This window comes from Ochotona curzoniae, unplaced genomic scaffold (assembly GCF_017591425.1).
Source record: "Ochotona curzoniae isolate NIBS_2020 unplaced genomic scaffold, NIBS_Ocur_1.0 contig_64, whole genome shotgun sequence".
Lineage (NCBI taxonomy): Eukaryota > Metazoa > Chordata > Mammalia > Lagomorpha > Ochotonidae > Ochotona > Ochotona curzoniae.
In genome coordinates this window covers 24,465,488-24,478,360 of record NW_024466502.1, presented here as the reverse complement: position 1 = coordinate 24,478,360, position 12,873 = coordinate 24,465,488, and the positions used below count along the sequence as shown (strand labels likewise).

Genomic DNA, 12,873 nt, shown 5'->3' with positions numbered 1-12,873 from the left:
GTCCTCCTCAACCAAGCCAGACTGCTCTCATCTTGACTATCCAAGCCAGGCTGCTCTCATCCGCTGACACCTTCTTCAACACATGACTCCCACAATGTGCACTGTACCACACCCTGCACACCCCCAGGATTGGGCATCAATATCCAATTTCCCCTCTTCCACACATTCCATAGTTATATTAGATATTTACTGCTCAAATTCATATGTTGGAATGCAGAAAATAAATCTAGATGAGAAAAAACTTATTTTAAGTGTTAGCTGGTTATCCAAGTCAGTTTGTTCTTTTTAAGGAAACCTTTCATGAGCCATTTGAAAATGAAGCAAAACAGAAACATAGTCACAGATACCTAAACGACTCCATGTTTGATCTTACCCTTGAGAAGATATTTTCCAGGGAGCTAGTTAGGGACCTTTTAGCTTTGTTTTTCAAGATGTCAAGTTTAAATCTTCCACTGCTTGTTGCATTTTCTGGGACTGTGCTGTTTGAAAAAGTCTAGAGGAAGAAAAACACAAAAAGTTTAGTTTCGACATATTCTCAAGGTTAAATGAGGCTTTAAACACAGGCTTAAGATCAAGCCATTACTTTCCACAAGAATCCTCCAGGAGCTCTATTAAGAACTAATAATTAAGGTTCCACACTGTGAACACAAAGATTATAAGGGAAAGAGCTTAAGTTCAATACAGCAATAAAAGAAATAAGGTCTTTCTTTTCATGCCTTTCCTTTCTACTAATATATTCTTGCTACATTTAAAAATATTAATCTTGAAGTGTCAGTTTTTACTGCTGTTACTTTGACTAATGACTGTAATCCTTCTTTTCCAAGGTACATGTTTCCTTTCCAAATTACTTACAAAACAGTTAATAAGTACCAAAGAACAAAGCATCTTCCAAACAAAACTGCATTGTGCTAATGCCTTTATTGTACAATTCCACTTTGACTTGTGAGTGGGTCATTTCTCTTATAGGTGAGCAAGTAAGTCCTCACTGATAGTGCTAATCTGTAGGAGGAAATGGGTATCTGGCCTGGTGGTAAAGATGCCTGCATCACACCTTCTAGTACTTGGGTTTAATTCCAGCCTTCGACTCTTCTCCCCGCTCATGTAGATCCTGGTAGGCAACAGTGATGGTTTGAATAATTGCATCCCTGGCACTCACGTGGCAGATTTAAAACTGAGTGCTTACCTCTCAGCTTCAGTCTATCCCAGTCCTGTCCACTGTGGGCATTTCAGGAATGAACTAGTAGATGGCCTGTCTGACTGTCTGTCTGTCTCTCCCTCCCTCTTTCCCGGCCTCTCCCCCTCCCTCCCTCTTCCTCTCCTCTCTCTCCCTCAAATACATAAAATTAAATTGTGTGAGAATTTACAATTTATCTAATCTGTCAGATTCTCTATCTTACCCCACTGAAGTATACAGCTACTATGTACTCACATCTGATATGGTTCTTGGAGCCCAGACACACTCTAATTATAAGGCAACTTACAATTTTCTTGGAAAAAAAGAACAACTCAGTGCACACGAAAACATCAAACAGGAAAGCAGTGAGATTGGTTGCAGGTGTACATGTTCAGGAATGAAAGGGCATACAAAATTCAAACAAAAGAAAGACCCAAATGAAAACTTTTAGAACTAATGATGCTTGCTACAAAAATCATAAAAACCAAATGGCTTAAGCGGCAGATCAGCATCATGTGTTTGGCTATAATAGAGTGAAAAGTAACACAAGAAAATTATGCTGAAAAAAAATATAAAACTTTGGATGGTCTGACATGCCAGGTAAAGACAAGAATCACTGATAGATCCAAACATATAAGCAGAGTGGGGATTACACAGAAAGCAGTGTTTTAGGGAAAGTAATCTGAAAGTAGAGTTCAAAAACATCTAAGGGACAAGAACATAGACGGAAAGACCAAACAAGGCTTCCACAGCATCCATGCAAGAGACTAAAAAGGCAACATCTTCATCAGTAGAAAGTAACTTTAGAAAGTTGCTGATGTGAGGGAAAAAAATGTCAGAAAAGGAAAGGACGGAACACAGTGTATGAGATATGGGCGACACTTGGCTTAGAGGGGTGCAGAAAGCTCTGGGATTACTCATTATTTTAAGGCTTCCACATGAGTGTCGGGCCAAAGTCAACAAACTATCTGGCCACTTAGCACAATGACTAACACAGCAGCAGCAGCAGCTCAGTAAATGCAGGTGGGATGCTAGATAGGGGGAGATGGAGCAACTCTGACAGCAGAAAAAACAAAAGCAATTCATGCAGATCTCTTCCTCTAAAATCTTCAGTACCCAGCACCCTCCACCACAAAGGAAATGCACCCCAGGCACATTCTCCTTTGACTTTAAACCCATGCCAAAGCGCAGGGTTTCCATGTTCTTTCTGTCCACTAAAAATCCTCCGTGGACACCAAATCCAAGTTTTCACTGAACATTTCCAAAGTGAATTCTCAGGATTTATTCCCAATCTGGTCTTGGTCTCTCTGTCTCTCTCTCTCTCTCTCTCCCCTCTCTCTCTTTCCCTATTTTCAAGCTCACTTTCATCCATGTTCCCCTAAACTTGACATTGTAAAGGTATTTAAAGCAATTTCCTCTCCACTCATGACCCATGCACCTAATCACTGAGTTCAAATGATGATGCCTTTTCAACAACTCTAGGCCTCAGAACTTCTGCACATCTCCAGCGTTCTACTTCAGCACCTTTCCTGAACCAAATACCTTTTTTGGGACACAATCATCCATTCTATTTGCTAGGCAGTGCTATCTCTGTCTTGCACATATTTATAGCCACAGCATATGTCAACTGATTAATGATATGTGGGCCATTCCTCCTAACAATCAGCAGAAAAGGAATGCTCTTACTCCCCACAACTGCACTTGTTAAAGGTCTGTATTACTTCTCACATAGTCCAGCACTAGGTGGAGAATGTGACTTTAGTCCCAATTGCAACCCCTTCATGCAACAACATACCTCCTCAATAGAACTCTTTACAATGTAGAGCTGATCTTCTCCCTTATTTATTTGAAATTCATCCATGACAAAGTTAGGTCTCTTTCATCTCAACTTGGCCTATTCCTCCAACTCTAACTCATGTCCCAACTAACAACCAAGCATGCCCAGAAAACCAGTATCTACTTCTAGTGCCTGCATGAGGAATGTTTGGCCTCAACAGCACTCATCACTATGCTCAGTGTCTCTCTCCTAAAACACATTCTCCCAACTTCTCCATAGCAAGCTTTCTCTTCCTTAAAACTTCAGCTACCTACACACTGCTCTTTATTTTAAAAAATATATATTTATTCATTTCTTTCTAAGATTTATCTTATTTTACATGAAAGAGTTACAGAGAGAGAGATGGATAGACAGAGAGAGACAGAGAAAGAAGGAGAAAGAAATCTTCCATCAGATGGGTCACTCCCCAGATGGTCACAATGGCCAGTGCTGGACAGATCCAGGCTGGGATCCAAGAGCTTCTTCTTAGTCTTCCATGTGGATGAAGGAACCCAAGGAGTTGAGTCATCCTATGCTGCTTCCCAGGCCACACACAGGGAGCTGGATCCAAAGCGGAGCAGCCAGGACTTGAACCAGTACTCATAAGGATGCCAGTGCCACAGGATGAGTAGCCAGCTATACCTCTTCACAATCCAATTCTTTACTTTGTAAATTGTTCCTTCAACCTACTCATTATTACAATGCCAAAGGAAACATATAGCTGTTTTTGTGCTTTGAAAAAACACTTCCAGATGTATTCTATGTATCTATTTGTTTTCATTCCCACTTCAAATACTCAAGTATTTGGAAGGAATAAAATTTCTTTCTTCCTTGCTTTCTTTATTTTTCTTTCTTTCCTTCCTTCCTTCATCTCCTCCTCCTCTTCCTCCTTCTCCTTCCTTCCTTCTCTTTTCCTTCTCCTCCTCCTCCATTTTTTGGTCATTTATCACACAGCTTGCCTCAGGCTCTTAAAAAGTGCTAGTTCAATGGGTAAATGAAAGACTATGGAGTTAGCATCGTGGAGCAGCAGATTAAACCCTGACTTTCAATATCAACATCTCAAGTTGAAGTACTGATTCAAGTCCCAGCTATTCTGCTTCCAATCCAGTTCCCTGCTAATGCCCCTGGAAGCATCAGAAGATGCTCAAGGGCTCCGGCACCTACCAACCACATTAGAAATTTAGATGAAATTTCAGACTCCTGGAAATTACCAAGCCCTGGTAATTGCAGCCATCTGAGGAGTGAATTAGCAGATGGAAGAACTCTGTCTATCCCCATTCCCCACAGTACAAGTTTTGTATGTGTATGCATGTTTGTGCATGTGTGTATGCCACTCTACCTTTTAAATAAATAAATCTTTAAAAAAGAAAGCATGATGATCAAGGGACAGGTGACTTAGTTTGAACATAGTTACACAGACTTACTCTGAATTAGTGTTATGCATAAAGCCATGACCCCCTTGGACGTGACTGCTGGTGACCTTGCTTTACTCACATGCAGCTAGCACTAAATTCTAAGCCACATGCACAGAGACACCATTCTTGGGTCTGCGGCTGGGGAGACACTTACACGACACTCCTGCTGTTCTGCTCCTTGCTTTTCACCATCTGAGCTAAGCTTTTAAAGAAATAAAATATCCATGTGAAATTTAAATAGAAGAATAGATTACTATGACCAACAAATGAATGTTAATTCTACTTCATGCATACTTATTACTATAATTTCATTTAAAAATTCAAATTCCCTTACATTTTCACCCTATTGCTATTTCATCTCAAGACGCCAATGCATACAAAAACATCCTGCCAAATTTCTAAAATGCTAATATGTATAATACCATATATATGGTATATATTAACGTATATATATGCTAATAGGGTTTCAACCCTAAAGAAGATAACAGCACAAAGTGGAAAACAAAGAAAAAAACAGGAAAAAAAAATCCTCCTTCTCTCATTTCTGTGGCATTTTAAGTAAACTCACAAAGAAAATGATGTCAGGAAAATAGTTCCTTACCGATGGGCCTTCTCCAATGTGCGTGTGTGTTTTCTGCTTGGCTTCACACAGCTGCCTCAAGTGTAAAATCACAAGTTCATTTTCTTCTTGGTCACTGACCGGCTTCATTTTCTGTTGAGTAGACAAACCGAGAGCACAGTTTGGCAACACGACCCGCGTTCTCCTCCTTTATTTCCTTGGTTTGATGGGGCAGACAAACAACTACAGCTGAGAGTTCTCACTGTGCTCAGACACAAAAGTGGCAAGAGTGCTCTAGTTCTGCCACACAGGACTAGAGGACATTTAAGGTCACTTCAGAGACAGGAATGATGTGTCTTCTCTGTCACTTCAGAGACAGAGAAGGAAATCACAAAACTGAATCCCATCCTCACTCCTTTTTACTTCTGAGAAAACCAAAGGACCCTACCTGAACTCGTTCAAAGATGTCAGCTTGCTCATTGTCCAACAGCGATGACAGGTGCCTCTGGATCACCAGCTTGGCTCTTGGAGGATACAGACCTAAGCGAAATGAAGAGGGACAGCATGGAATAGGGGTGAGCAGCAGAGATCTAAATGTATATAAGATACCATACTTCACCTCTTTCCCAAAGGTTCCCAACTTAGATCTTCTCAGAGACAGTGATAGAAAGTCAATGAAAAACCTCTCTATAGCCCCTACAGATGATCCTGGAGTTAGAATTACTAACAAAACCATATCCAAGTGATTCCAACCACAACCAGGTACTGCTTAACATATTCATACTAACAAGTTCAGCCCCTAAAGAGACTCACAGGTGAATTAGCATGGCACTAAGATTTGGCATAAATGAGTTTACAACCTGACAATAATAATAAATGAGATTTGGGGTGGGGTTGGCCTAGCACTTAAGAAATGAATTCCACATAGGAATGCCTGGATCTATGTCCCAGGTCCAGTTCCCACACTGGCTTCCCACACATGCGGCAAAGCAGTAGGGGCTGACTCCAGTACTTGGGTCCCAGGCGCCTCCATGGGGGAGTCAGAGGTTCTGCGCTCTTGGCTTAAATCCTGTGCAGAAAGCCTGAACCAGTCCTAGCGAAGCAGAAAATGGAGAATGCACTTGCGTCAGTGTCTGTCATAATCCATCTTTATTACTGCAATCTACACTAAATTCTGTGAGTCTGTGATCACACATCAAAACTCATTTTAATGGCATGATACTGTTCAAGATTAAAAGCCATTTTAGAAAATGCTCCATAGACAATATGGAAACTTAATGGAAATATATACATTATGAAAAAAACTATGTGTTGGTTTCAAAATTTTGTCCACAAAATAAGCATCAATTAATTCTATTTACTCCTTGAAGTATCCTCATACTATGACTTTTTTTTTGGGGGGGGGGGTGAATTACAGAGATTGGCTTTTTTCACTTAAGCCATAAATTCATACAGAATGGGTTCCAGCAGCCCAAGCCACTTTTCCATGGGTTCTCACAAAGTGGGCTGCTGCAAGTGGGGCAGACTGACCCTTCGACTGAACCTGTGTACCCTTCTCTATGGCTTCCTTCTTTTCCTGATCATTTTCCATCACATATTCCAGAAAGCCATCTTGGCTCTTACAGTACTTAATATGCCTAATGCCCGCATTTACCACACAGTCAACAGTATAATGGGTAACACTGTGGACTCTTCCAGTTCTGCCATGGGAACATTTATGGAGTTCTTACAAGGACCCATGCCCTTGACGTCTACAATGTCATTTTCTTTTAAATAAGCATGTATGTGAACAAAACAACAGCTCCGTATATATCAGTTTCTCTCCTCTTTCCCTTTATGTTCATCATCTTGGTGAATTACTGGGGAGAGACTGAAGTGCCCACATAGAATAATTTCAATATGAATAACTTTATTTTGTTTTCTAATGCCACTGTTTATTTTATTCTGATGCTAATCCTCAAAAGAGGAAAAGAAAAAGAGGGCTATGTCACCAAATCTGCATTAAGATTTTTTTAGATTTCTGGCATAAACAAAGAAATTAACTAGAAACAGTTGTAATTTACTTCTTTCAAAATATAGGGCTCCCTTCACTAGAAATCGGATCTGACTTCCTTCTTTCCTCCAGTTTGCAGTCGCTGTCTAGTGAATTGCTGGCACTGAAAAGCATGTACATGAACATGATTCAGCATACATGTTAGTGCTGGGAAACCAAAAGGGGCTAATCGCTCCAGCTCCATGCTAGGCAGCACCAGTTAGTTTCATACTCCAAGGTTTCATCCTTACAAGATGAAGTTCCTCTTAGGCACCTTTCCTTAATTTACTTCCAGCTACATGGATAGACTTAGTCTAGAAGTTAAGACCCAGCCAGGGCAGAGACGATTAGGGCTTATCTCTTCTCCTTGGTTTTGAATTTTTTTGTTTGTTTGTTTTTGGCATTAGAAACAGAACTCAGGGGAAAACATGTGGCAAAATGGTTGGGTCACAACATCCCATTTGGAGTGACTGGTCCAAATCAAAAACAAAACGAAAAACAGAAAGAACTCAGTGCAACCAAACATACTGATGATAGTAATCCTATGAGTCTGAATGAGGTATTAGAGTAGTTTTTTAAAGTTGGTTTTACTTGAAAGGGAGGGGGGATGGAGAGAGAGAGGTCTTGCATTTACTGATTCATGCTCTAAATGCTCACAATGCCCAGAGTTGGGCAAATCCAAAGCTTGGAACCAGGAGCTTCCTCCAGGTCTCCCAAATAGGTGCAGGAGCCCAAGGCCTTGGACCACTCTCCTCTGTTCTCCCATCTAAGGGAAGGTATCTGGATCAGAAGTGGAACAGCCGAACCTTAAACTGGTTCCCATATGGCATACCAGTGCCACAGGTAAAGGATTAGCCTGCCTGTTGGCCCCTAAATACGTTTAAATCTTTAACTTTTCCAAAGATGATTCTTCTTATTACTTTAGACCTTATGCCTAAGCACAGAATTCACACTGCTACCTCCACACTGCAAGAAACAGATGGCAAGAGGCTTCAAGACAGCTTGGCCCCAAGAGTCTTTATTTTCTTAGAGATAAGTTATTTGTTGCTTTGGAAACAGATTGTGTGTGTGTGTGTGTGTGTGTGTGTGTGTGTGTGTGTGTGTGTGTGTAAGGTATATATATGTTTATAGATAGATAGATATAGAGATAGATAGATACCAAATAGTTACCAGAAAATTCATCTATGCATGGATTGCACAAAGTAAATTTATGTTTTAATTCTGCTTTTCCAAAAACTTCAAGTACTCTTGTATATGATATCACTCTATTTATCCAAGTACAGCATATGTTATTTATGTTATTCAAAAAATCATCTTGCATTAACAATTTTAAGATCCATTCACAATGACATAGTCTTCCAATGCGCTCCCATTAATCATTGCATTATATGAACATAATTCAATTATGAACATTTGTACTGTTTCCAATTTTTCATTGCTCACAAATGATATGGCATTGACAATATCACCTCTCTTGCCTAATAAGAATTTTTTTTACCAAGATAGTACTTCTGGTTAACAGGATTCAAGTCACAAAATGACTATACCAATTTCTACTTTCATCAGTACTATATAGACATATTATTACACCTACAATTTCCAATTTCTCCAGCAGTTAATCAGATGGAGATCTGATTGCTTTCATTTTTATTTCCAGTGAAGTTCATTATCATCTCATTGTTAATACAGGCCTTTTAATTTTCTCTTCTGATAAGTCTGTGGATTTTTTTAAATGGTTTGTACAATTTCCTACTGGGTTGTTTTATCTATTCCTTAGAAACTTCTTACATACTAAGCATTCACAAAACGCTTCTGATGTATAAAAATGTGTTGTGCAAATGCTAAACATTAAAAATGACTATGACATCAAAATGGCCTTTGACAACAGGTTGTGTGGCTATTCAGTACATACACCTGTCAGCCCTAAATCATTCTCTTATTTTCTTCTAGAGTGTATATTCCTCTCTGCTATCTGACTGAACTGGATTTACTTCCTCACTAGTCTGTCTCCCACTCCAGGCAGTGACCTTTCTAGAAGCATAGCCCATGTCTCGATCATCTGTGCATCCACAGTTGTTAGCCTATTTCCTAGTCCATGGCAGACATTAAACAGTGTTTAATTAATTCTCTTTCTTCATTTATGCAGTATTTTGCAACTTGATCTTTGGTTAAAAAAAAAAAAAGACAATGAGAACGAAGGAAAAGTAAGTTGGCTCCCTCCCTCTCCCCCTCTCCATTCTCCATTTCAGAGTGCAAATCCATTTTAAAGATGTCATTTTTATCATCTCTATCATTCACCAATGACCCTCACAAGCCAGGAGAGTTTCATTACAATTCTAAACTTTCACAGAAAACAGGATATGGTCAAGAGGGAGAGAGGAAAAGAATGAAAAAAAGTGGACAACATTCTGTGATGGCTTTGCTTTTCATTCATTCACTAAATATTTGGTCAGTTCCCATTGAATAGAGAGCAGTCTTAGGAAGTGTGGGAAACACAAATCTTTTCCTTGAGTTTGCTGTCAGAAGGAAAACAACAGAGAGAGAGAACAAGCAGAAAAAGAAAAAAAGAGAGAAAGAAAGTCAAGCACCTAGCTGAGACTGACAGCACACTCAAATTTGACTGGCCATGAGAAATGACTCTGAGTTCTTGCTTCACACAGACACAAAGACCTATTCAGGGAGAGGAGGGACTTTCTCATTTCCCCAGTGCCAAAGCAAACTCCTCTCCTGCCAAGGCCACATTGTACTGTACCTTCGATCCTCTCACAGAGCTTGTGCAGAGAGTGCATTGGACAGGCCTCACACAGTTTAATCTGAGTCTTGGCGCTCTGCAGGGCAGCAGCAGTACTGAAAGCCTGTTTCAGAGTCAGCATGACCTCATCGACCTACAAGAAGGAACAAGACTCAGGTCTACAAAAGTGTGCTTTCATGGTAGCATGAAAAACCTGACAGCAATGGGAGCCATTGTCCATACTAAGTCAAAATTAATAGGGTTGTGATGATACAGTGCTGGCAGACAGAATATGAAGTATTGAAGTTATACACACATAATTGAGAGCTAGGTGAAATAAGACCGTTTCAATGTATGTAATATGGTGCTGATTATTTACTAGACTGTAATATCCAATTGCACTAAAGGTTATGGTATCATAAAACATTAGCAAATCAGGTCTTTGTTTAATTAAATGTTTGGCTTATCAGATAGAGACCCCTTCAGAAGTTGTGTCTGTCACACACATGGGGCAAGAAAATAGGTTCAACATTCACTTGTGCTAACAGGTGTCTATTTACTTTATCCTGCTAGATCACTATCATTATAAAAATAAAACACTGCTTAAGTCAATTTCTGAGCAGAATATCAGCTTAATCTAAAAAGGAGGGGGAAAGCCTAGCAGTGTTGTTGATCTTAGCTCTACAGCTTCTGGCTTATCATTCCATTTATAATTGTGACACAATGACCTCCACCAACTGTGGAGATAACCACTAAGACTCAGGATTCAGTCAGCAGCTTGCAAACTGCCAGCTCGCTTCTTCCCTGCTCTCCCACGCATCAGATCAAGGCACCTGAACTCAGCTTTCTATTTAAAAGCAACAAACAGTGCTTACATACACACTGTTAAAGCAATCTTCTAATTTCTGTTTTAGAACATCGATGCCAGGTGTCATTTTCACAGACATTGTAGAACTTAGATCCGATTTCAGAGGCTGCCCTGGAGAGCTGCTGGGTACTCAGGATTTCATGTGAACTAGCTTTGATTTTCAAATCCATTTACTATGCTTGGGATGCCTTTTTTTTTTTTAACTTTCTATCTTCTTTTCCACTGTGGTCTGATTTTAAAGTACATTTTTATTTAAAAGAGTTAATCTACTTCTGTTTTGTCAGTTTATGAGGAACCTAGAATAAACAGAAACCTAGCTCTTCTAACGCAACTAAAAGATCATACTCTAAACAGACAGCTATTATCATTTTATCTTATGATATTATCAGCCTGAAAAAGACATGAATAATTTTACATTGTCTTATAAAAAGAGATAAATCATTCATAAAATACATTATTTTAAACTGTAATTAAAGAATATAGATTTGTAATACTTGGAAACATAAGTATTAGACATTTAATGTTGTTGCAATTTTATTTCTTTTGTCTTGTTATATATTCAAAATGATTTAAGAGATGCTCATTTATTTCTATTTTATTTTTCATTTATTTCAGACATGGAAAATGTTACTAAAATGATTAGTAACTAAAATAGTTTTCTTACATATTATTGCTGAGTAATAATACTGCCTATAAAAAGGTGTCCAGTGGGAATATTTTGAGTGTCTTTTTCTCTATTTCCAGAGTGAAACAGGAGGTTATTCTTGAAAAATGGGTACCAGCTTCTTCCTGCCACAAATATTAATAAAACATTTTTTGGCTTCTAAATTAAAATTTTTTTTTTAATCTACCACTCTTTTTCTGAACAGGCTATAAATTCTAAATTGGAATCAGCATAACAAAAAGTTTAAATTAGCACACTGTGAGTCGTCTAAATATTTCAGTCTAGATACAATATCCAAAAAATCACAGGTCACATCAAAAGCAAAGAAATGTGCAAATAAAACTCACTCATATGCAAACAAAAAAAGTTAATGTTCTTGGCATTGCCTCACAGAACATTAAACTCCCAATAAGAATCATGAAATGGAACAAAGCTTAAGTTACTACAGTAGGGGACAGTTCATACTTAAGTTAATAACCAAAAGCACTTATATGCTAAACTTAAGATTTCATATTTAAAATAAGGCTAATAATTACAAAATGTGTAAGGATACCAAAAAGTAGTACAGACTGAGTAATTTAAATTCTCAAACTCTCCAATGAAAAATATTAATCTGATGTAAACAAGTCAATGGTCTCCTTTGTGGCCAATCTCTTATCAATATCTTAAAACTTCCAATGAACTCCATGCTTATTTCTTTCTTAACTCGATGCAAATTCTTAATTTTCAGTAGCCTTTTGGTTATACTTCCCTTTTGTGGAAATTACTTGGTGTATAAGTAGCAAAAAGTTGAGTACCTTGTTTCAAATTACTCAAACCAATTTTAAAGAAAGCACATTGTTAAAGAAATGATATTTCCTAAAAATCTCAGAGTGGACATTTGAAACAGTGTTTAAGATGCCACTTGGGATGTCCCATCCGAGTGCTGGCTCATGCCCCAGCCCCTCTGCTTCTAACCCAGCTTCCTGTTGATGCGCACCCGGGGAGGCAGCAGCTGAGGGCTAAACCTCTTGGGTTCTTGTCACCCACATGGGAACTTGGACTGAGTCCTTGGCTCCTGGCTTCAATCCATTGTAGCCTTAGCAGCTGAGGCCATTTGGAGAGTCAATCAGCAGATAGAAGATCTCTGTCAGTCTATCTGCCTTTCATATAAAGTGAAAATAAACAAATTTTAAGTTTCAATTATTGATTGAACAAGACTAAACTATCTTGCTACAATTATTTCAAGAAAAACCAAAAGAAAAATAATCAGTTACAGTTTCACTGCAACTCCCAGCGTAACCATAAGAATACTACATTGTTTAGAAATTGCTAGCAATTCTTACAGAGTAGCAAAAGAAAATGCTATCACATGTCTTTGATGCTCAGAGAAGATAAGTGGGTATGCAGAGTTTTGTAATACTTCCCTAAGTGCCAAGCCACACGGACTGTAACAGCACTTGCACTGATAATATGTGACTATTTTCTTTTGTTCAATGTATCAGCTGCTTGAGCCATCTTCTATTAGGCAGGAAATTTACATTTAATCTTCCTTCCAACAAGCAGTTCTGATGCCTCAAGATTCAGTTCAGATAAAACCAGAGTAAACAGGATTTGAAAGATCCTAGCATGGGC

At 38.7% G+C, this 12,873-nt stretch overlaps 1 protein-coding gene across 5 annotated transcripts in view; it reads right to left on the bottom strand.

The window, feature by feature from the left end:
- Positions 1-12,873, bottom strand: part of TBC1D4 (TBC1 domain family member 4) — a 164,340-nt gene that overhangs the window by 62,262 nt on the left and 89,205 nt on the right. For all 5 annotated transcript variants that reach the window (XM_040991287.1, XM_040991288.1, XM_040991286.1 and 2 more), the window contains exons 5-8: positions 9,749-9,881; positions 5,413-5,504; positions 5,007-5,117; positions 374-493 (exon numbers count right to left, since the gene is read on the bottom strand). In XM_040991287.1, the coding sequence (XP_040847221.1) occupies positions 374-493; positions 5,007-5,117; positions 5,413-5,504; positions 9,749-9,881 (456 nt within the window). The remainder of the gene's footprint in view (positions 1-373; positions 494-5,006; positions 5,118-5,412; positions 5,505-9,748; positions 9,882-12,873) is intronic.